Source organism: Chiloscyllium plagiosum, unplaced genomic scaffold, assembly GCF_037043375.1.
Source record: "Chiloscyllium plagiosum isolate Xiang-an unplaced genomic scaffold, Cpla_swu_hap1 HiC_scaffold_32, whole genome shotgun sequence".
NCBI lineage: Eukaryota > Metazoa > Chordata > Chondrichthyes > Orectolobiformes > Hemiscylliidae > Chiloscyllium > Chiloscyllium plagiosum.
The window spans coordinates 36,199,397-36,224,078 of NW_028270170.1; the positions used below are offsets into that span (position 1 = coordinate 36,199,397).

The following is a 24,682-nucleotide window of genomic DNA, read 5'->3' on the forward strand; positions in this document are numbered from 1 at the left end:
CCTTTCGTCGTTTCTGTCTGCTCTCTCTCCCGGGATAGTGTCCATGACAGTTTCTCTCTGGAAATGAACCTCGTGTCAATTTCCCCAAAGTGAAAGTGTCTCAGGGAAAGTGACGCGTTTTGTCATTTCCGAAAGGGAGGGGAGTTTGTAAACAGAGCGGGTCGGACTGAGAGTGGGCAGGGTGAGGAATATCTGGGAAAGTGTGAGCGATATCCCGGGATATTCCGCTAAAACAAGAAATGTCTCCAAGTCACTTTTAGCTGTAACTGCATCCGCACTTTCAGAGCGTGTTATATTTTAAATGCTTTGAAACATTCATTTCTATAATTAACTGTTGCTGTTTGTAATCGGAACCGAAACTAAGTTCACCTGAAAAAAATTCATTCTTGAGTTTAAGTTGTTCACCATCGCTTTTTAAATATACTCGACCATTTTACATTGCATTGGAGCATAGCGACTGTACTTTGACAATTACAAAAGTACCTTACAAACACTTTCAGAAATGCATGTTGCTGTCCTCACCCAAACTCTCAAGGCTCCTTTCGGACGCATCCTCGAAGGACCCAAACTTTTGTAAAGGTAATGCCTGAATCCTGAGGTAGGCCAGTTTTATCTGTCCGACCAGATTACTGTGTTTTTTATTTTTTAAAAATCTACTTTTATTTACGGTAACACCGTTCAAGAGCAAAGCACTTATCAGGTACCAACCAAAACAAACCATTGAAAACTGTCACTTCAAATGCAGGAAAGTTGTTCAGCAATTTGTGATGAAAGCTCCCACCAAATGATACAGTAAAGAGAAGGAAACCTGGTTTTATGACATTGATTGTGGGTCACTTAGTGAAATGTCAAAGGATCATTGGTCGGCTCTTAACTACTCACCATCTCTGTTAATAGTTTGATTGAATGGGCTCACCAAATTGCTGATTTCAAAAAGGAAGATGAAACAAACAATTTGTGAGGAGGACATACAGATCATCCAAAGACCAATCAATCAGTTCAGGCAGTGGGTAAAATTATGCAAGTGGATTATAATGTGGGAAAATATGAGGGTGTCCATATTGCTGAGAGGCATTGTCAGCACATCCACAAAAAAAACCTCCCTCCACCAACGTCAGTCTGTGGAATCAATGTCTAATAACTACAAGATGCACTGCAGAAATGCAACAAAGCCCCCAAGACAGCATCTTCTAAACCCAAAAACACTGTCAACAACAAAGGTAAGGAGAGCAGATATATGGGAACACTGGCAGTAGTAAGTTCCCCACCAAGCCACAAGCCATCCTATCTTGGAAATGAATCACCGTTCATTTAGTGTCATTTGGACAAAATTGTGGAGTTTCCTCTAAAATACAGCATTGTGGGTCAACTTATAGCACATGGACTGCATTAGTTCAAGAATACAACACTCCACCACCTTCTCAATGGCAACTGGGGACAAGCAACAAATGCAAGCCCAGCCAGTGACACACCCGTGCCTTGTTACAAGGAGGAAGGTGAAGAAAAGTAGGGTTGTGTTGTGACCCCTGTACAGTATATTCGTGCAACCAGACACTGTGTGCTGATGAAATAATGTTTGGGCTCATTACTTAAATAAGATATACCATAATCAGATTCCTGAAGAAAGGCTTATGCCCGAAACGTCGATTCTCCTGTTCCCTGGATGCTGTCTGACCTGCTGCGCTTTTCCAGCAACACATTTTCAGCCATAATCAGATACAGTTCAGAGTAGCTTCAGTCAGTTGATTCCTGAAACAAAGATGTTGCCTGATGAGAAAAGCTTTCATAGCCTGGGCCTCCAGTTATTGCAGTTTTGCAGAAGAAGCTGGTGAACTTACTGAAACAATTAAGGACTGAGGAAAATTGAGTGTATAAATGGTGTGAAGATATTTTTGCCTTTGTGGTAACGATAACTAAGGGCACTGTTGAATATGAACATTCTCAACCGAAGATGGAAATGAGGATATTTATTCTGTGGTCAGAGAATTGTTTATCTCGAAACATCTCTACTCCGTACAATGGTGGTGGCATTGAATATATTCAAGTCTAAAATGGAGAGATTTTTGATCTACAAGCAAATCAGATGTCTTTGTTCTCAGTCATGTGTAAGAATAATAAGGTGGTAATGGTCGAGGATTTTAACATTCCAAACATACATTGAGACTGCCATATTCAGTATCTACCAGAGAATGTGCAAAATGTGACCTACTCTTTGGAAATAGGGCAGGACAAGTGACTGAGGAGTCACTGGGTGAGCACTTTAGGGTCAGCAACCATAATTCAATTAGATTTAAAATAGTAAAGGAAAAGGATTGACTGGACCTAAAAGTTAAAGTTGTAAACTGGAGGAAGGGCAATTTTGACGTTATGAGGCAAAACCTTTCAAGGTTGATTGGGGCAGATGTTTGCAGGTAAAGGGACAGTTGGAAAATTGGAAGCTATCAGAAATGAGACAACAAGAGTCCAGAAACAGAATGTTCCTGTTAGGGTGAAAGGCAAGGCTGGTAGGTGTAGGGAATGCTGAGTGCCCAGATAAATTGAAGTTTTGGTGAAGAAAAAGAAGAAATCAACTCTCAGGTATAGACAACAGAGAGCAAGCGAATCCTCAGAAGACTATAAAAGAAGTAGGACTTTATGTAAGAGGAAATTCAGGAGGGCATTAAGGGGACCTGAGATCGCTTTGGCACATACTGTTAATAAGAATCCAAAGGGACTTTATAAATACATTAAGGATAAATGGTCAACTAGGGAAAGGATAGGACCCCTCAAAGATCAGCAAGGCAGCCTACGTGTGGAGCCATAGGAGATGTGGGAGATACTAAATGATTATTTTGCAGCAGTGTGCACTTTGAAGGATATGGAAGATATAGAATGTGGGGAAATAGATGGTGAAATCTTGAAAAATATCCAGATTACAGAGGTGGAGGTGTTGGATGTCTTAAAATGCAGCAAGGTGGATAAATCCCCAGGACCCAATCAGGTGTACCCTCTGTTAGGAAGCTAGAGAAATGATTTCTGGACCCCTTGCTGCGATATTTCTATCATTTCACATACGTGAAATGTCAGAAGACTGGAGGTTGGCTAACGCGGTGCCACTATTTCAGGAAGATGGTAAGGAAAAGCCAGGGAACTACAGAGCAGTGACATTGGTGATGGGCAAGTTGTTGGAGGGAATCCTGAGGGATTGGATTTACATATATTTGGGAAGGCAAGGACTGATTAGGGATAGTCAACATGGCTTTGTGCATGGGAAATCATGTCTCACCAACTTGATTGAGTTTTTTGAAAAAGTAACAGAGAGGATTAATGAGGGCAGAGCAGTGGAAATGATCTATATGTACTTCAGTGAAGTGTTGAACAAGGTTCCCCATGGTAGACTGGTTAGCAAGGTTAGCCCACATGGAATATAGAAAGAACTAGCCATTTGACACAAAACTGGCTCAAAGGAAAGAGACAGATGGTGGCGGAATGTTGCTTTTCGGACTGGAGACCTGTGTCCGGTAGTGTGCCACAAGGAAGGGTGCTGGGTATTCTGCTATTTATCATTTGGATGTGAACACACGAGGTATAATGAGCAAGTTTGCAGATGACACCAAAATTGGAGGTGTACTCGACAGTGAGAATGTTTCCTCAGAGTACAACAGGATCGTGATCAGATAGGACAATGGGCTGAGGAGTGGCAGATGGATTTTAATTTAGATAAATATGAGGAGCTGCATTTTGGAAAGGTAAATCAGGGCAGGATACACTTAATGGTAATGTCCTGGGGAGTGTTGCTGACCAAAGTGTCCTAAGAATGCAGGTTCATAGTTCCTGAAAGTGGAGTCGCAGGTAGATAGCATAGTGGAGGAGATTTTTGGCATGCCTTCCTTTATTGGTCAGAGCATTCAGGAGGTCATGTTGCAGCTGTACAGGACATTAGTTAACCAACTTTTGGAATATTGTGCGCAATTCTGGTCTCCCTCCTATCAGAAGGATGTTGTGAAACTTGAAGGGGTTCAGAAAAGATTTGCAAGGACGTCACCTTGGTTGGAGGGTTTGAGCTACAGGAAGAAGCTGAAAAGGCTGGGGCTATTTTCCCTAGAATGTTGGAGGCTGAGGGGGTGACCTCACAGCAGTTACGAAAATCATGAGGGACATGGATATGGGAAATAGCAAGGGTGAAGGATTGCAAAACTAGTGAGGCATTGGTTTAGAGTGAGAGAGGAAAGATTTAAAAGGGACCCAAGGGGTGACATTTTCATGCAAAGTATGGTGCATGTATGAAATGAGCTGCCGAAGAAAGTGAATGATGCTGGTACAATTACAACAATTAAAAGGCAACTGAATGAGTACATGAATACGAAGGGTTTTGAGGGATATGGGCCAAGGGCTAGCAAATGGGATGAGGTTAATTTAGGATATCTGTGCAGCAAGGATAAGTTGGAGTGAAGGGTCTGTTTCAGTGCTGTACATCTCTATGACTCTATTTGTCTGCTTACCCTATCTATACAGGGTTGCTGTTGCTCTTGTCATCACCATTCTCACTTCACCTCAGTCACCCATTCCATTTCACTCTCACTGCCAACAGATTTTCTCCTTCATGCCCACTATCAAATTAAGTTCATTTTTGCTGCTGAACAAAAATACAAAGTTCCGTGAAAGACATGTAAAAGCTACAAAATCAGAGCAGTGGAGTTTAACAAAAACAGAATTTGCTGGAAAAGCTCAGTAGGAATGGCACCCCCGTGAAGAGAAATGACAGTTAACATGGCAGGTCTGGTGACCTTTCCTCAGAACAGATGGCAGCTTGGAAAATGTCAGATTATATGGAGAAGATAGGGTGGGGGGCTGAGGAATGGTGTGTGTTGGGGTTTGAGGAGTTCATGATGGGTAGCGATAGAGCCCAAAGAGAGAATTGAACAGCTGGGCAGAAAGATCATTGGTTAATAATCTGGCGAGTAGGGTGAACACGTATTAATGGGAACTGTTTGTGTCTAACAATGGATTGTGTGTAACAGCAGACTATATGGTAACACGACCGTGTGTGTCAGGCTACCCGGAAGGATGTGGATGATTTCACACCCTGAAGGTATTGGAGTCATTACTGAGTCCAGGGGGTTGCAGTGACCCCATGCTAAAAACAAAGTGTTGTTCTTCCAGCTTTTGCTGAGCTTTGTTGGAACACTCCAGCGAGCCTGAGACAGGGATGTTATCCAGGGAAAGGGATGGTGTGTTAAAGTGGCAGGCAACTGGAAGCTCAGGGTCTATTTTCTAGTCAGAAAACAGATGTTCTGCGAAGCAGTCACCTAGTCTAGACTCTGTTTCTCCTGTGTAGAGTAGAGCACATTGTGAGTAGTGAATGCAGTAGACATACTTGGGTCCTTGAATACTGAGGAGGGAGGAGTCAAATGGGCAGTTGCTACACCTTCTGCAGTTGTAGGGGTAGGTACCATGGGGTTGTGGAGGACACAGTGTTGGGAGTGAAAAAAGAGGTGTTTGAGGTGTTCTTGAGGGAATGGAGGCCACAGTATGCTGACAAGGGAGTGGAGGGGAAAGTATGTGTCTGAAGGAATGGAGTCTGAAGGAAAGGGAGGGGTAGAAGCTTCCAGATGACCATGGGATAGTGCAGTTTAAAATAGATTTGTGGATCTGAGGAGTAAGGACAATTTGATAGAGCAAAATTGATGTTGGAGATGAGGAGGACTAGGAGTAACAGGCTTCAGACAGAAATACTCACTGCATTTATACTCAGTGTCAGAAGGTTAAATGACAGAAATCAAAAATAAATGCCAATTCATGAAAATGTGTAATATTGTTAAAACAATTTTGTTTATATCATTGAGCCGTTACTCAGTATAAAATTTCACAGTTGAAAAAATAGCATACTTCCCAACGTATAATAAATAGTATTAAATTAATATCTTTAAGTTAAATAACACATCCTATAAAACAGTACCATTTCAATAAATTAAGACATCATGCCAATAAATGTACACAAATGAAAATAACTGACATGGTTTCCAAGATTGGCAAATACAAATTCATAAGTGACAAGGTCAATATGATTGAGACTTCGCTGTAGTGCAAGTACATGTCTTTGACAGTCTGACATTCCAAAACAGACTGCACACACAATGAATCTTTAACATTGCATCAAAAGAAAATATCACAACAATAAATAACAGTGCACTAGAATAAATAGTCCGACTAACATTCTCATTGTACGTTTGTGACACAACATTTCTTACAAGCAGAAATAAATAGTTTCAATGGAAAGTCTTTGAAATAAATATTCATTGTTCTGGTGTGTAGTAAATATGTACTTTTCAGTTTCTTTTGCTGACTTGTGCCATAATGAAAAGCAACTGTTGTAAACGGGCTCTGGTCTCAGCACGGATGATTTCCCAGGAACATTCGCTGAATTTCTGAAAAGGTAAAATATTCAAGTAAAAGCATTTGAGAATGAGTCAAGTTAAATGTTGAAAAATGTATTGCTTGCCAGGAATTACACACTTAGTTCTGAATTGTCATACCTTGTGTTTGAGAAACTTTTCCAGTTTCCTAAAGTAATGTTGAATGGCAGCATTTCTCTTCAACTTGTGGTCAGATCCTGGTTTCCTCAGACAGTCTTGCAACTCTCTCAGCTGTTGCTCCAGGAGGAGACAAAAGTTTTCCACCTTGTCCCAGGCCCATGGTACTGAACCCAGATTCATGCTGTAGATCTTGTTGATGTGGTGCAGGGTATGATGGATAATCTCAATCCTGTCCTGAGTCTGTACAACACACACAAGATTAGGACAGGGACATTCGTGCTGTTCATTTGTGGTCATGTTAGATTAAATAAAACAATGAGCAAATAATCATTACATGTTCAAATTACAGATGCTTAGTTTTAGTATGTTAAAAGGGCTCTTGCAAAAGTACATACAAATCAAACATGATCAGATCAATGAAAAATAAGCAATTCGAGTCTTTCAATCCATGGATTCGATACAAGTACATAGGAGGCAGAGGAAAAGGAGTTGGAGGATTCAGTAACTTAGAATTGTAGAAATCACAATGAAACAGGATTGATTCTGAACAATTAACATTCAGTTCTTCATACAAGGAAACAGGCTCAATCAGATGGGAGAACTAGCAAAATAAATTAGGGGACAAAAAATGCTTGGAGATTGATTGGTACAAAACACAAGAAGGAAGGTAACTAATTTCAATTTACATTATTTAGAAAACAAAGGTAACAAGCATCACGCTAAAGAGGGAGGGTGATGAACAATCAAGAAGAGAATGAACAGATAAAGAGATGGTCGTTTACTTATACACAGAAAATGGAGCATGAATGTTGCCTGGTCTGTACTGAATTCATCTCAAGTTGTTGTTGCAAAGAATAAAATTAAATAGTGCAAAATCGAACTTCAAGGAGCCAGAAAAAAGCCATGACATGGTAAGGAATCCCATTTCCAGTATGGCAAAGGATGTTGGATAATTTGGACTTGGACGTGACATAGAAAAATCAGAGACAATGAGAAATACATCGTGTGACCTGGGAACAGAAGCCCAGATGCAGTGATTCAGAGAGCAGAAAGGGGATTGTTTGTTGAGTGCGAGAGTTGAATTTTAAGGTGGCAAAATGATTCTCAGTGACAGCCCTGCTGAACGTCCTTCAGTGTCAGCTCAATGGTACTGTGATAACTCACAATTCAGTGGCCAGTGCTGCAGTGAACATTGTAGATGCACTTAAGGGGAAATAAGTCAAATTATTTGAGTAGATGGGACACGTAGTGACAATGCTAATAGCAAACAAGGAAAACTCAAATACAGTATAGACATGGCATGAACTTGACACACTGATGAGCTGTACCAGTTGCATTTATGATAGCAATGGGAGTAAGGAGATAGTGGAAGTGAAATTGTTATAGCGTGTTCGATTTAGATAACTTGAGAAACTTACAAGAACTCTGTGGAATGTGAGAGTGAAAAACTGAGACAATACGAGCAGAGCTGAGAAATAAGATATGTGCAATGACTGTCACAGGGATATACTACTGCAACATACCCCATTCACCCCTCACCCCCCACCCCCCCATCAAAAGCCACCAACTGTCACCATTTTGAAAATTGTTGAAAAACCAACAGTTTTAAGATAGCTGTGAATATGGTTTACATCTGGACCTTGGGGCAAGGTACTAAATTGGGGGAGGGCAAACTATGTCAGTATTAGGCAGGTGCTAGGGAGTGTTAGTTGAGAAGGGTTGTAGCAGGGAAGACCACATTTGACATGTGGGAATTGTTTAAAGACCCACTAATGAGATTTCAGGACTAGCGTGTTCCAGTAAGGTGGAAGGATGGTAAGGTAAGGGAACCTTGGATAACCAGGGAGATTGAAAATTTACTCAAACAAAGAATAGAACCATAACAAGGTCGAGGAAGCCAAAATCAAACAGAGCCCATGAGGAGTATAAGGGAAAGAGGAAATGAACACAAGCAGTGAATTGGGAGAGCAAGCAGGAGCCATAAAACAACCTTGGCAAGTAAGAATAAATAAAATCCTGAAGCATTCTACACATACTTCAAAACAAGAGGATTAATGGTGAGAAGGGAGGACCACTGAAGGATGAAGGAGTGAACTTGGGCTCAGTAGCGGAGGATGTGGTTAAGATCCTAAATGAGGTCTTTGCATAAATATTCACCCAGGAGAAGGATATGGAGGTTAGTTGGATTTGTACAGCACATGCTAATATGCTATGGCATTTTGAGATCAACAAAGGAGTGGTATTGGGTTGTTGGAAGAGCATTAAAGTGGCTAAGTCCCCAGGATTCGATGGTACCTACCCCAGGTTATTGAGAGATCTAAGAGAGGAGATTGCTGGGAACTGACCATGATCTTTGCATCCTTGTTAGCCACTTGAGAGGGTCTGGTGGACCAGTGAGCAGGTAATGTTGTTCCTCTGTTCAAGAAGGAAAATAGGTACAATCCAGGAATCTATATATCAGTGAGTCTCACATCGGTGGTTGGGAAGAAATTGGAGAGATTGCTCAGGGATAGGACTAACGGGCATTTGGGAAAGAGTGGCTAAAGTAGGAGCAGTCAGCACGGCTTTGTACCGGGCAGGTCATGTTTTACTGACTTGCTTTATTTTATGAGAAGGTGACCAAGGTGATGCATGAGGGTAGAGCAGTGGATGCTGTCAATATGGATTTCAATAAGGCTTTAGACAAGGGGCCTCATGGTAGGCTCTTCCAGAAGATTAAGATGCATGGGATCCATGATGACTTGACCACATGGATTCAGAATTGGCTTGCCCACAGAAGACAGAGGGTCGTGTGGAACATGTATTTCATCTGGAGGTCTGTGACTAATGGTATTCTGCCAGGATCCATACTGGGACCTATGCTGTTTGTGATACATGTAAATGACTTGGATGAACACATAGATGGCTGGGGTAGTAAGTTTGCAGACGATACAAAAATTGATAGAGTTGTGGATAGTTGTGGATAGAAGATTGTCAAAAGATTTAGCATAATATACATCAGTTACAAATATGGGCAGAGAAATGGCAGAAGGACTTTAATCCAAGTTAGTGTAAGGTGCTGCAATTTGGGAGTCAAATGTTCAGGAAAAGTACACTGTTATTGGCAGGACCATGAACAGAATTGATGTACAGCAGAATCTTGGGGCTCAAATCTGTTGCACCCTGAAAGTGACCATGCAAGTAGAGGGGTGGTAAAGAAGGTGTATGGCATGCTTGCCTTTATTGGTCAGCGAATTGAGTAGAAGAGTCGGGATCTCAAGTTGCACTTTGGTTAGGCCACAGGTAGACTATTGCATTGAATTCTGGTCACCACATTACAGGAAGAACGTGGAGGCATTGGAGAGGGTGCAGAACGAGTTTCCCAGGATGCTGTCTGAATTTGCAAAAAGGAGAGATTGGAAATAAAACTCGGGTTGTTTTCTCTGGAGCGGTGGAGGCTGAGGAGAGACTTGATAGAAGTCTATAAAGTAATGAGGTGCATAAATAGGGTTGACAGTCACAGTTTTTTTTTCCCAGAGTTGAAACATCTAAACCTAAAAGGCGTGCATTTAAGCTAAATTCAAAAGGAGGCGTGCGGGTAAGTTTTTACACAGGGAGTGGTAGGTGTCTGGGACATGCTGTGAGGTGAGGTAGTGGAGGCAGATACAATAGGGGCGTTTAAGAAGGAAAATGTGCTTTAGATAAGCACATTAATATGCAAGTAATGGAGGGTTATGGACCAAGGATGTGCAGACGGGATCAAAGTTGGCTTCATGTTCAGCACAACATGTTGGGCCGAAGGGCCCGTTCCTGTGCTGTATTGTTCTACGTTCTAAGGTGTGAAAAAGGAGATCTAGCCAGTAAGCGGCAAGCGTGGGATGAAGACAACAAGATGGTTTGAGCGGGAATGTGGACAGGGATGGTTTTTCGGATGAGCTGTGAGATGGTTTCATGGATGAGCTCGGTCGAGGGCTTGACCTAATATCAAGGGGTGAAGTAGACGTTCGGAGATTTTAAGTGTTGAAACATGTTGGGATACAGTTTGTGAGTGAGGGAAAGATTTTCACAGTGGGAGAAATCACTGCGGTTCAATTTTCTGATGTGAACTCTCTGATCGTGCCGTTAATCTCACACATACTTCCTGTAAAATCACAGTCTGAATACAATGAATTGAGTTTTAACTCACCTCCATTCCGTCCGAAAGTTTCACCAGGTCCAAGGGCTTGGTTTTCAGGGAGAACCTCTGCCTTAAACAGTGTCCGGGAAAGGGACCGCCCTGAGAGGAGAGAACAGTCCCGGTTACATTCACTCCCAGAAACAGAGATCCTGGAGAATCACTGAGCGGTAACGACACAAAATTAAAAGCTATTTCTCCCTGATCTGACATTGAGCCGGGAGCAGAACCACTGAGATTCCGGTCAGCTGAAACTCACCATTTCATGCAGTTTGCTTAGAGTCTCTGTGTTGAGAACTTGCTGTAAGTGCAGCCTCTCACAGCCCAGACTCAGGGTCCCGGACAACAACACCAGCACCGTCCAAAATCTCCAAATCCTCCCCAGAGCCATGCTGCACCGAGCCAGAGGGAAACCCTGAGCGGAAGGAATTGATCTCGAGTAACTCCTAAACCGGTTCCTTTCTCAGTGAGCGAACCTCCAGGAGTCACAATGCAGCCGCTTGTGAAACAGAAGCGATCTCCTTAAGTGTCGAGTCCTCTGTGTGTGTGAGAGAGGCTGGACGGTGCTGTGAGCTACCACTGCCTGAGCTGCCGGTGTATATCGGCGGAGGGACTGGCGAGGTGTGGCCATGACATTCGGAAAGTGAAATCTGGTTGCGGGAGTTTTGAACGAGCTGTAGGAGAGCAAGAAACAGCCTGTGTGCTCCCTGTCTGAGGGCAGGAATCTGAAAGCTGGAGATTCACGAAGCAGCGAGTGGAAGATCCCTGACAGAAAATCACAGCCAGGGTTCGAGGCAAGCTCAAAGATCAGCCGTTGTCTCCAAACATCACTGATATTATTGGAAAACGGATTGTTGCTTGATTCGAGCAATAGGTTATTCTTTAAATAAAACCACAAACAAGACTCAATCCAGGTGGAAATATGAGAAAACATTTGTTCTTTCTCGCCTTCACTGCAATCTTTGACAGAATGGACCGCAGCTTCGTCATTAGCTCTCCGTTACCATTCTGCATATTCATCACTCACAACCAACATTTTCGTTAACTGCACATGGAGAAGCCTGCAGCAAATCCTTTTATTCCCAGACGCAGGAAAACGTTTCCCTGTCACTCACTCCAATGAACCGCACCCTTTCCCCTCTCATTGACAACCTGTGATCCCGACCCTTGACCATTTGTTCCTGGGGATTATATTTGACCCCGAGATTAACTTTTGATGCAGAACCAAACCATAATCGTTCACCAGTTTGGAATGCACCTTATCTTACATTTAAACATGGAGCCCTTGTGCCAGACACCGGGAAACCATGAAAAATCACCTTCCCCTCTCTCCTGTCAAGACCAAAGGCAGGGAGTGAGGGCCCGGCTCTGGTGCTGCTCCTCGTGCGTCCATCCGGGTCGACCCCCAATGTCCTACTCCCGACCCCAGATCCCCAAACTGAACAAAGCGACCTTCACACCCCATTCCCGTTCTCGGCCCGAACGTCCACCCCTGTCCCGGGACACAGTCAAACCCCTCACTCAATTCAGTCAAGTTCCCTCCGCCCCTTCTAAACTCCAGCAGACACAGGCCGAGCCTTGACCAACGTTTCCTTCTGAAACAATTTCAGGCATTACTCTGGGAAAACCTCTCTATAATATCTCATGGCAGTTTACTTAAAATACATTACAACCTCCCTTCAATAAGATGACTAACTGTACACACTATTCCAGATGTGGCCTCACCAGATCCCTGCACAATTGAAGCAACCGGACTATTTCAGCATTCTTATATTGTTTGCCTCTGGAAGTCAATAATTTATTATTCATTGACTAGACAAGTCAAAACAGTTTGCCTCTCAATGTGGATCAACAGAAACTCACCATATCATGCAGTTTGCTCAGAGTCTCTGTGTTCAGAACTTGCTGTAAGTGAAAAGTGAAATTCGAAAAGTGAAAACCGCTTCCAGGGATTTTGCAGGAGCTGCGGGGAGATCAAGAGTTGGTGCGGTTTCTTTCTGAGGTAAGGAATCGAAAAGCTGGAGAGTCCGGAAGCAGCGGCTGGGAAATCCCGGCTGGAAAATCGCAAGCAGCGCTCGGTTTGCAGCGGAATGTTGAGTGTGTTCAGATCATCGGGCACTGAGCTGGTGTAGAGGGAGGCTCTGTACTTGGGGCAGGGGGAGTCAGGCTGGGTATTGGGGGCTGGATGTCCCAATCCGGATTATAGAGACCCCCGACTGCGGGAATCCCCTGTGTCCCGGTGTGTTCACATCGCGCTTGTCCCGTCCCCACATCCCGGGTTGGAGATGACAGGGAGCCCGGCTCCCAGGCCTGGCTCACCGGCTGCTGCTCCCTGTCTCCGCTCACATTCACCTGGGTCACAATCCGCTCCTTCACTGGAGGAAGGTTCTCATTTCCCGCTGAGATTCTGGAACCATTTTCAGAGTCGGAGTGAAATCATCAGGATCTGGACCGAATCCGACTCCGAAAGTGATCCCCTTCCCTTCCCTTTCATCGTTTCTGTCTGCTCTCTCTCCCGGGATAGTGTCCATGTCAGTTTCTCTCTGGAAATGAACCTCGTGTCAACTTCCTCCAAAGTGCAAGTGTCTCAGGGAAAGTGACGCGTTTTGTCATTTCCGAAAGGGAGGGGAGATTGTAAACAGAGCGGGTCAGACTGAGAGGGGGCAGGGTGAGGAATATCTGGGAAAGTGTGAGCGATATCCCGGGATATTCCGCTAAAACAAGAAATGTCTCCAAGTCACTTTTAGCTGTAACTGCATCCGCACTTTCAGAGCGGGTGTTATATTTTAAATGCTTTGAAACATTCATTTCTATAATTAACTGTTGCTGTTTGTAATCGTAACCGAAACTAAGTTCACCTGAAAAAAAATTCATTCTTGGATTTAAGTTGTTCACCATCGCTTTTTAAATATACTCGACCATTTTACATTGCATTGGAGCATAGCGACTGTACTTTGACAATTACAAAAGTACCTTACAAACACTTTCAGAAATGCATGTTGCTGTCATCACCCAAACTCTCAAGGCTCGTTTCTGACGCATCCTCGAAGGACCCCAAACTTTTGTAAAGGTAATGCCTGAATCCTGAGGTACGCCAGTTTTATCTGTCCGACCAGATTACTGTGTTTTTTATTTTTAAAAAATCTACTTTTATTTACGGTAACACCGGTTCAAGAGCAAAGCACTTATCAGGTACCAACCAAAACAAACCATTGAAAACTGGTCACTTCAAATGCAGGAAAGTTGTTCAGCAATTTGTGATGAAAGCTCCCATCAAATGATACAGTAAAGAGAAGGAAACCTGGTTTTATGACATTGATTGTGGGTCACTTAGTGAAATGTCAAAGGATCATTGGTCGGCTCTGAACTAATCACCATCTCTGTTAATAGTTTGATTGAATGGGCTCACCAAATTGCTGATTTCAAAAAGGAACATGAAAAAAACAATTTGTGAGGAGGCCATACAGATCATCCAAAGACCAATCAATCAGTTCAGGCAGTGGGTAAAATTATGCAAGTGGATTATACTGTGGGAAAATGTGAGGGTGTCCATATTGCTGAGAAGCATTGTCACCACATCCACAAAAAAAACCTCCCTCCACCACCGTCAGTCTGTGGAATTAATGTCTAATACCTACAAGATGCACTGCAGAAATGCAACAAAGCCCCCAAGGCAGCATCTTCTAAACCCAAAAACACTGTCAACAACAAAGGTAAGGAGAGCAGATATATGGGAACACTGGCAGTAGTAAGTTCCCCACCAAGCCACAAGCCATCCTATCTTGGAAATGAATCACCATTCATTTAGTGTCATTTGGACAAAATTGTGGAGTTTCCTCTAAAATACAGCATTGTGGGTCAACTTATAGCGCATGGACTGCATTAGTTCAAGAATACAACACTCCACCACCTTCTCAATGGCAACTGGGGACAAGCAACAAATGCAAGCCCAGCCAGTGACACACCCGTGCCTTGTTACAAGGAGGAAGGTGAAGAAAAGTAGGGTTGTGTTGTGACCCCTGTACAGTATATTCGTGCAACCAGACACTGTGTGCTGATGAAATAATGTTTGAGCTCATGACTTAAATAAGATATACCATAATCAGATTCCTGAAGAAGGGCTTATGCCCGAAACGTCGATTCTCCTGTTCCCTGGATGCTGTCTGACCTGCTGCGCTTTTCCAGCAACACATTTTCAGCCATAATCAGATACAGTTCAGAGTAGCTTCAGTCAGTTGATTCCTGAAACAAAGATGTTGCCTGATGAGAAAAGCTTTCATAGCCTGGGCCTCCAGTTATTGCAGTTTTGCAGAAGAAGCTGGTGAACTTACTGAAACAATTAAGGACCTGAGGAAACCTGAGTGAATAAATGGTGTGAAGATATTTTTGCCTTTGTGGTAACGATAACTAAGGGCACTGTTGAATATAACATTCTCAACCTAAGATGGAAATGAGGATATTTATTCTGTGGTCAGAGAATTGTTAATCTTGAAACATCTCTACTCCGTACAATGGTGGTGGCATTGAATATATTCAAGTCTAAAATGGAGAGATTTTTGATCTACAAGCAAATCAGATGTCTTTGTTCTCAGTCATGTGTAAGAATAATAAGGTGGTAATGGTCGAGGATTTTAACATTCCAAACATACATTGAGACTGCCATATTCAGTATCTACCAGAGAATGTGCAAAATATGACCGACTCTTTGGAAATAGGGCAGGACAAGTGACTGAGGAGTCACTGGGTGAGCACTTTAGGGTCAGCAACCATAATTCAATTAGATTTAAAATAGTAAAGGAAAAGGATAGACTGGACCTAAAAGTTAAAGTTGTAAACTGGAGGAAGGGCAATTTTGACGTTATGAGGCAAAACCTTTCAAGGTTGATTGGGGCAGATGTTTGCAGGTAAAGGGACAGTTGGAAAATTGGAAGCTATCAGAAATGAGACAACAAGAGTCCAGAAACAGAATGTTCCTGTTAGGGTGAAAGGCAAGGCTGGTAGGTGTAGGGAATGCTGAGTGCCCAGATAAATTGAAGTTTTGATTAAGAAAAAGAAGAAATCAACTGTCAGGTATAGACAACAGAGAGCAAGCGAATCCTCAGAAGACTATAAAAGAAGTAGGACTTTATGTAAGAGGAAATTCAGGAGGGCATTAAGAGGACCTGAGATCGCTTTGGCACATACTGTTAATGAGAATCCAAATTGACTTTATAAATACATTAAGGATAAATGGTCAACTAGGGAAAGGATAGGACCCCTCAAAGATCAGCAAGGCAGCCTACGTGTGGAGCCATAGGAGATGTCCGAGATACGAAATGATTATTTTGCAGCAGTGTGCACTTTGAAGGATATGGAAGATATAGAATGTGGGGAAATAGATGGTGAAATCTTGAAAAATATCCAGATTACAGAGGAGGAGGTGTTGGATGTCTTAAAATGCAGCAAGGTGGATAAATCCCCAGGGCCCAATCAGGTGTACCCTCTGTTAGGAAGCTAGAGAAATGATTTCTGGACCCCTTGCTGCGATATTTCTATCGTTTCACATACGTGAAATGTCAGAAGACTGGAGGTTGGCTAACGCGGTGCCACTATTTCCGGAAGATGGTAAGGAAAAGCCAGGGAACTACAGAGCAGTGACATTGGTGATGGGCAAGTTGTTGGAGGGAATCCTGAGGGATTGGATTTACATATATTTGGGAAGGCAAGGACTGATTAGGGATAGTCAACATGGCTTTGTGCATGGGAAATCATGTCTCACCAACTTGATTGAGTTTTTTGAAAAAGTAACAGAGAGGATTAATGAGGGCAGAGCAGTGGACATGATCTATATGTACTTCAGTGAAGTGTTGAACAAGGTTCCCCATGGTAGACTGGTTAGCAAGGTTAGCCCACATGGAATATAGAAAGAACTAGCCATTTGAACACAAAACTGGCTCAAAGGAAAGAGACAGAGGGTGGCGGAATGTTGCTTTTCGGACTGGAGACCTGTGTCCGGTAGTGTGCCACAAGGAAGGGTGCTGGGTATTCTGCTATTTATCATTTGGATGTGAACACACGAGGTATAATGAGCAAGTTTGCAGATGACACCAAAATTGGAGGTGTACTCGACAGTGAGAATGTTTCCTCAGAGTACAACAGAATCATGATCAGATAGGACAATGGGCTGAGGAGTGGCAGATGGATTTTAATTTAGATAAATATGAGCAGCTGCATTTTGGAAAGGTAAATCAGGGCAGGATACACTTAATGGTAATGTCCTGGGGAGTGTTGCTGACCAAAGTGTCCTGAGAATGCAGGTTCATAGTTCCTGAAAGTGGAGTTGCAGGTAGATAGCATAGTGGAGGAGATTTTTGGCATGCCTTCCTTTATTGGTCAGAGCATTCAGGAGGTCATGTTGCAGCTGTACAGGACATTAGTTAAGCAACTTTTGGAATATTTTGCGCAATTCTGGTCTCCCTCCTATCAGAAGGATGTTGTGAAACTTGAAGGGGTTCAGAAAAGATTTGCAAGGACGTCACCTTGGTTGGAGGGTTTGAGCTACAGGAAGAAGCTGAAAAGGCTGGGGCTATTTTCCCTAGAATGTTGGAGGCTGAGGGGGTGACCTCACAGCAGTTACGAAAATCATGAGGGACATGGATATGGGAAATAGCAAGGGTGAAGGATTGCAAAACTAGTGAGGCATTGGTTTAGAGTGAGAGAGGAAAGATTTAAAAGGGACCTAAGGGGTGACTTTTTCATGCAAAGTATGGTGCATGTATGAAAGGAGCTGCCGAAGGAAGTGATGGACGCTTTTACAATTACAACAATTAAAAGGCAACTGAATGAGTACATGAATAGGAAGGGTTTTGAGGGATATGGGCCAAGGGCTAGCAAATGGGATGAGGTTAATTTAGGATATCTGTGCAGTAAGGATAAGTTGGAGTGAAGGGTCTGTTTCAGTGCTGTACATCTCTATGACTCTATTTGTCTGCTTTCCCTATCTATACAGGGTTGCTGTTGCTCTTGTCATCACCATTCTCACTTCACCTCAGTCACCCATTCCATTTCACTCTCACTGCCAACAGATTTTCTCCTTCATGCCCACTATCAAATTAAGTTCATTTTTGCTGCTGAACAAAAATACAAAGTTCCGTGAAAGACATGTGAAAGCTACAAAATCAGAGCAGTGGAGTTTAACAAAAACAGAAATTGCTGGAAAAGCTCAGTAGGAATGGCACCCCCGTGAAGAGAAATGACAGTTAACATGGCAGGTCTGGTGACCTTTCCTCAGAACAGATGGCAGCTTGGAAAATGTCAGATTATATGGAGAAGATAGGGTGGGGGGCTGAGGGATGGTGTGTGTTGGGGGTTAAGGAGTTCATGATGGGTAGCGATAGAGCCCAAAGAGAGAATTGAACAGCTGGGCAGAAAGATCATTGGTTAATAATCTGGCGAGTAGGGTGAACACGTATTAATGGGAACTGTTTGTGGCTAACAATGGATTGTGTGTAACAGCAGACTATATGGTAAACGACCGTGTGTGTCAGGCTACAGGGAAGGATGTGGATGATTTCACACCCTGAAGGTATTGGAGTCATTACTGAGTCCAGGAGGTTGCAGTGTCCCCATGCTAAAAACAAAGTGTTGTTCTTCCAGCATTTGCTGAGCTTTGTTGGAACACTCCAGCGAACCTGAGACAGGGATGTTATCCAGGGAAAAGGATGGTGTGTTAAAGTGGCAGGCAACTGGAAGCTCAGGGTCTTTTTTCTAGTCAGAAAACAGATGTTCTGCGAAGCAGTCACCTAGTCTAGACTTTGTTTCTCCTGTGTAGAGTAGAGCACATTGTGAGTAGTGAATGCAGTAGACATACTTGGATCCTTGAATACTGAGGAGGGAGGAGTCAAATGGGCAGTTGCTACACCTTCTGCAGTTGTAGGGCTAGGTACCATGGGGTTGTGGAGTGTTGGGAGTGAAAAAAGAGGTGTTTGAGGTGTTTATGAGGGAATGGAGGCCACAGTATGCTGACAAGGGAGTGGAGGGGAAAGTATGTGTCTGAAGGAATGGAGTCTGAAGGAAAGGGAGGGGTAGAGGCTTCCAGATTACCATGGGATAGTGTAGTTTAAAATAGATTTGTGGATCTGAGGAGTAAGGACAATTTGATAGAGCAAAATTGATGTTGGAGATGAGGAGGACTAGGAGTAACAGGCTTCAGACAGAAATACTCACTGCATTTATACTCAGTGTCAGAAGGTTAAATGACAGAAATCAAAAATAAATGCCAATACATGAAAATGTGTAATATTGTTAAAACAATTTTATTTATATCATTGAGCCGTTACTCAGTATAAAATTTCACAGTTGAAAAAATAGCATACTTCCCAACGTATAATAAATAGTATTAAATTAATATCTTTAAGTTAAATAACACATCCTATAAAACAGTACCATTTCAATAAATTAAGACATCATGCCAATAAATGTACACAAATGAAAATAACTGACATGGTTTCCAAGATTGGCAAATACAAATTCATAAGTGCCAAGGTCAATATGATTGAGACTTTGCTGTAGTGCAAGTACATGTCTTTGACTGTCTGACATTCCAAAACAGACTGCACACACAATGAATCTTTAACATTGCATCAAAAGAAAATATCACAACAATAAATAACAGTGCACTAGAATAAATAGTCCGACTAACATTCTCATTGTACGTTTGTGACACAACATTTCTTACAAGCAGAAATAAATAGTTTCAATGGAAAGTCTTTGAAATAAATATTCATTGTTCTGGTGTGTAGTAAATATGTACTTTTCAGTTTCTTTTGCTGACTTGTGCCATAATGAAAAGCAACTGTTGTAAACGGGCTCTGGTCTCAGCACGGATGATTTCCCAGGAACATTCGCTGAATTTCTGAAAAGGTAAAATATTCAAGTAAAAGCATTTGAGAATGAGTCAAGTTAAATGTTGAAAAATGTATTGCTTGCCAGGAATTACACACTTAGTTCTGAATTGTCATACCTTGTGTTTGAGAAACTTTTCCAGTTTCCTAAAGTAATGTTGAATGGCAGCATTTCTCTTCAACTTGTGGTCAGATCCTGGTTTCCTCAGACAGTCTTGCAACTCTCTCAGCTGTTGCTCCAGGAGGAGACAAAGGTTTTCCACCTTGTCCCAGGCCCATGGTACTGAACCCAGATTCATGCTGTAGATCTTGTTGATGTGGTGCAGGGTATGATGGATAATCTCAATCCTGTCCTGAGTCTGTACAACACACACAAGATTAGGACAGGGACATTCGTGCTGTTCATTTGTGGTCATGTTAGATTAAATAAAACAATGAGCAAATAATCATTACATGTTCAAATTACAGATGCTTAGTTTTAGTATGTTAAAAGGGCTCTTGCAAAAGTACATACAAATCAAACATGATCAGATCAATGAAAAATAAGCAATTCGAGTCTTTCAATCCATGGATTCGATACAAGTACATAGGAGGCAGAGGAAAAGGAGTTGGAGGATTCAGTAACTTAGAATTGTAGAAATCACAATGAAACAGGATTGATTCTGAACAATTAACATTCAGTTCTTCATACAAGGAAACAGGCTCAATCAGATGGGAGAACTAGCAAAATAAATTAGGGGACAAAAAATGCTTGGAGATTGATTGGTACAAAACACAAGAAGGAAGGTAACTAATTTCAATTTACATTATTTAGAAAACAAAGGTAACAAGCATCACGCTAAAGAGGGAGGGTGATGAACAATCAAGAAGAGAATGAACAGATAAAGAGATGGTCGTTTACTTATACACAGAAAATGGAGCATGAATGTTGCCTGGTCTGTACTGAATTCATCTCAAGTTGCTGTTGCAAAGAATAAAATTAAATAGTGCAAAATCGAACTTCAAGGAGCCAGAAAAAAGCCATGACATGGTAAGGAATCCCATTTCCAGTATGACAAAGGATGTTGGTTATTTTGGACTTGGACGTGACATAGAAAAATCAGAGACAATGACAAATACATAGTGTGACCTGGGAACAGAAGCCCAGATGCAGTGATTCAGATAGCAGGAAGGGGATTGTTTGTTGAGTGCGAGAGTTGAATTTTAAGGAGGCAAAATGATTCTCAGTGACAGCCCTGCTGAACGTCCTTCAGCGTCAGCTCAATGGTACTGTGATAACTCACAAATCAGTGGCCAGTGCTGTAGTGAACATTGTAGATGCACTTAAGGGGAAATAAGTCAAATTATTTGAGTAGATGGGACACGTAGTGACAATGCTAATAGCAAATAAGGAAAACTCAAATACAGTATAGACATGGCATGAACTGGACACACTGATGAGCTGTACCAGTTGCATTTATGATAGCAATGGGAGTAAGGAGATAGTGGAAGTGAAATTTTTATAGCGTGTTCGATTTAGATAACTTGAGAAACTTACAAGAACTCTGTGGAATGTGAGAGTGAAAAACTGAGACAATACGAGCAGAGCTGAGAAATAAGATATGTGCAATGACTGTCACAGGGATATACTACTGCAACATACCCCATTCACCCCTCACCCCCCCACCCCCCCCCCCCCCCCCCCATCAAAAGCCACCAACTGTCACCGTTTTGAAAATTGTTGAAAAACCAACAGTTTTAAGATAGCTGTGAATATGGTTTACATCTGGACCTTGGGGCAAGGTACTAAATTGGGGGAGGGCAAACTATGTCAGTATTAGGCAGGTGCTAGGGAGTGTTAGTTGAGAAGGGTTGTAGCAGGGAAGACCACATTTGACATGTGGGAATTGTTTAAAGACCCACTAATGAGATTTCAGGACTAGCGTGTTCCAGTAAGGTGGAAGGATGGTAAGGTAAGGGAACCTTGGATTGTGGGCGGCACGGTGGCACAGTGGTTAGCACTGCTGCCTCGCAGCGCCAGAGACCCGGGTTCAATTCCCGACTCAGGCGACTGACTGTGTGGAGTTTGCACGTTCTCCCCGTGTCTGCGTGGGTTTCCTCCGGGTGCTCCGGTTTCCTCCCACAGTCCAAAGATGTGCAGGGTCAGGTGAATTGGCCATACTAAATTGCCCGTAGTGTTAGATAAGGGGTAAATGTAGGGGTATGGGTGGGTTTCGCTTCGGCGGGTCGGTGTGGACTTGTTGGGCCGAAGGGCCTGTTTCCACACTGTAATCTAATCTAAAAAAAAAACCAGGGAGATTGTAAATTTACTCAAACAAAGAATAGAACCATAGCAAGGTCGAGGAAGCCAAAATCAAACAGAGCCCATGAGGAGTTTCAGGGAAAGAGGAAATGAACACAAGCAGTGAATTGGGAGAGCAAGCAGGAGCCATAAAACAACCTTGGCAAGTAAGAATAAATAAAATCCTGAAGCATTCTACACATACTTCAAAACAAGAGGATTAATGGTGAGAAGGGAGGACCACTGAAGGATGAAGGAGTGAACTTGGGCTCAGTAGCGGAGGATGTGGTTAAGATCCTAAATGAGGTCTTTGCATAAATATTCACCCAGGAGAAGGATATGGAGGTTAGTTGGATTTGTCCAGCACATGCTAAAATGCTATGGCATTTTGAGATCAACAAAGGAGTGGTATTGGGTTGTTGGAAGAGCATTAAAGTGGCTAAGTCCCCAGGACTCGATGGTACCTACCCCAGGTTATTGAGAGATCTAAGAGAGGAGATTGCTGGGAACTGACCATGATCTTTGCATCCTTGTTCGCCACTTGAGAGGGTCTGGTGGACTAGTGAGTAGGTAATGTTGTTCCTCTGTTCAAGAAGGAAAATAGGTACAATCCAGAAATCTATATATCAGTGAGTCTCACATCGGTGGTTGGGAAGAAATTGGAGAGATTGCTTAGGGATAGGACTAACAGGCATTTGGGAAAGTGTGGCTAAAGTAGGAGCAGTCAGCACGGCTTTGTACCGGGCAGGTCATGTTTTACTGACTTGCTTTATTTTATGAGAAGGTGACCAAGGTGATGCATGAGGGTAGAGCAGTGGATGTTGTCGATATGGATTTCAATAAGGCTTTAGACAAGGGGCCTCATGGTAGGCTCTTCCAGAAGATTAAGATGCATGGGATCCATGATGACTTGACCACATGGATTCAGAATTGGCTTGCCCACAGAAGACAGAGGGTCGTGTGGAACATGTATTTCATCTGGAGGTCTGTGACTAATGGTATTCTACCAGGATCCATACTGGGACCTATGCTGTTTGTGATACATGTAAATGACTTGGATGAACACATAGATGGCTGGGGTAGTAAGTTTGCAGACGATACAAAAATTGATAGAGTTGTGGATAGTTGTGGATAGAAGGTTGTCAAAAGATTTAGCATAATATACATCAGTTACAAATATGGGCAGAGAAATGGCAGAAGGACTTTAATCCAAGTTAGTGTAAGGTGCTGCACTTTGGGAGTCAAATGTTCAGGAAAAGTACACTGTTATTGGCAGGACCATGAACAGAATTGATGTCCAGCAGAATCTTGGGGCTCAAGTCTGTTGCACCCTGAAAGTGACCATGCAAGTAGAGGGGTAGTAAAGAAGGTGTATGGCATGCTTGCCTTTATTGGTCAGCGAATTGAGTAGAAGAGTCGGGATCTCAAGTTGCAGCTTTGGTTAGGCCACTGGTAGACTATTGCATTGAATTCTGGTCACCACATTACAGGAAGAACGTGGAGGCATTGGAGAGGGAGCAGAACAAGTTTCCCAGGATGCTGTCTGAATTAGCAAAAAGCAGAGATTGGGAATAAAACTCGGGTTGTTTTCTCTGGAGCGGTGGAGGCTGAGGAGAGACTTGATAGAAGTCTATAAAGTAATGAGGTGCATAAATAGGGTTGACAGTCACAGTTTTTTTCCCAGAGTTGAAACATCTAAACCTAAAAGGCGTGCATTGAAGCTAAATTCAAAAGGAGGCGTGCGGGTAAGTTTTTACACAGGGAGTGGTAGGTGTCTGGGACATGCTGTGAGGTGAGGTAGTGGAGGCAGATACAATAGGGGCGTTTAAGAGACTTTTAGATAAGCACATTAATATGCAAGGAATGGAGGGTTATGGACCAAGGATGTGCAGACGTGATCAAAGTTGGCTTCATGTTCAGCACAACATGTTGGGCCGAAGGGCCCGTTCCTGTGCTGTATTGTTCTATGTTCAAAGCTGTGAAAAAGGAGATCAAGCCAGTTAACGGCAAGCGTGGGATGAAGGCAACAAGATGGTTTGAGCGGGAATGTGGACAGGGATGGTTTTTCGGATGAGCTGGGAAATGGTTTGATGGATGAGCTCGGTCGAGGGCTTGACCTAATATCAAGGGGTGAAGTAGACGTTAGGAGATTTTAAGTGTTGAAACATGTTGGGATACAGCTTGTGAGTGAGGTAAAGATTTTCACAGTGGGTGAAATCGCTGCGGTTCAATTTTCTGATGTGAACTCTCTGATCGTGTCGTTAATCTCACACATACTTCCTGTAAAATCACAGTCTGAATAAAATGAATTGAGTTTTAACTCACCTCCATTCCGTCCGAAAGTTTCACCAGGTCCAAGGGCTTGGTTTTCAGGGAGAACCGCTGCCTTAAACAGTGTCCGGGAAAGGGACCGCCCTGAGAGGAGAGAACAGTCCCGGTTACATTCACTCCCAGAAACTGAGATCCTGGAGAATCACTGAGCGGTAACGACACAAAATTAAAAGCTATTTTTCCCTGATCTGACATTTAGCCGGGAGCAGAACCACTGAGATTCCGGTCAGCTGAAACTTACCATTTCATGCAGTTTGCTCAGAGTCTCTGTGTTGAGAACTTGCTGTAAGTGCAGCCTCTCACAGCCCAGACTCAGGGTCCCGGATAACAACACCAGCACCGTCCAAAATCTCCAAATACTCCCCAGAGCCATGCTGCACCGAACCAGATGGAAACCCTGAGCGGAAGGAATTGATCTCGAGTAACTCCTAAACCGGTTCCTTTCTCACTGAGTGAACCTCCAGGAGTCACAATGCAGCCGCTTGTGAAACAGAAGCGATCTCCTTAAGTGTCGAGTCCT

General features: G+C 42.8%; 2 protein-coding genes across 2 annotated transcripts; both read right to left on the bottom strand.

The window, feature by feature from the left end:
- Positions 1-5,837: 5,837 nt before the first annotated feature.
- Positions 5,838-13,434, bottom strand: LOC148141796 (interferon a3-like). Its single transcript, XM_087977909.1, has 4 exons — positions 12,532-13,434; positions 10,681-10,770; positions 6,516-6,755; positions 5,838-6,407 (listed from the first exon to the last, which is right to left on the bottom strand). Exons 1-4 carry the CDS (start codon positions 12,532-12,534, stop codon positions 6,309-6,311), a joined length of 432 nt encoding a protein of 143 aa, XP_087834035.1. The 5' UTR covers positions 12,535-13,434; the 3' UTR covers positions 5,838-6,308.
- A 5,491-nt stretch (positions 13,435-18,925) lies between these two features.
- On the bottom strand, positions 18,926-24,626 carry LOC148141797 (interferon alpha-F-like). Its single transcript, XM_087977910.1, has 4 exons — positions 24,404-24,626; positions 24,157-24,246; positions 19,670-19,909; positions 18,926-19,561 (listed from the first exon to the last, which is right to left on the bottom strand). Exons 1-4 carry the CDS (start codon positions 24,533-24,535, stop codon positions 19,463-19,465), a joined length of 561 nt encoding a protein of 186 aa, XP_087834036.1. The 5' UTR covers positions 24,536-24,626; the 3' UTR covers positions 18,926-19,462.
- Between the last annotated feature and the right edge of the window lie 56 nt (positions 24,627-24,682).

Excerpts from the sequence above, each read along its gene's own strand:
- LOC148141796 (XM_087977909.1), bottom strand. Across the intron at positions 6,756-10,680 it reads AACTTTCGGACGGAATGGAG|ACTCAGGACAGGATTGAGAT; the intron begins GTGAGTTAAAAC and ends TGTGTTGTACAG. Across the intron at positions 6,408-6,515 it reads AAAAGTTTCTCAAACACAAG|AAATTCAGCGAATGTTCCTG; the intron begins GTATGACAATTC and ends TTACCTTTTCAG.
- LOC148141797 (XM_087977910.1), bottom strand. The coding sequence starts at position 24,535 with ATGGCTCTGGGGAGTATTTGGAGATTTTGGACGGTGCTGGTGTTGTTA. Across the intron at positions 24,247-24,403 it reads TGAGCAAACTGCATGAAATG|GGCGGTCCCTTTCCCGGACA; the intron begins GTAAGTTTCAGC and ends CTCTCCTCTCAG. Across the intron at positions 19,562-19,669 it reads AAAAGTTTCTCAAACACAAG|AAATTCAGCGAATGTTCCTG; the intron begins GTATGACAATTC and ends TTACCTTTTCAG.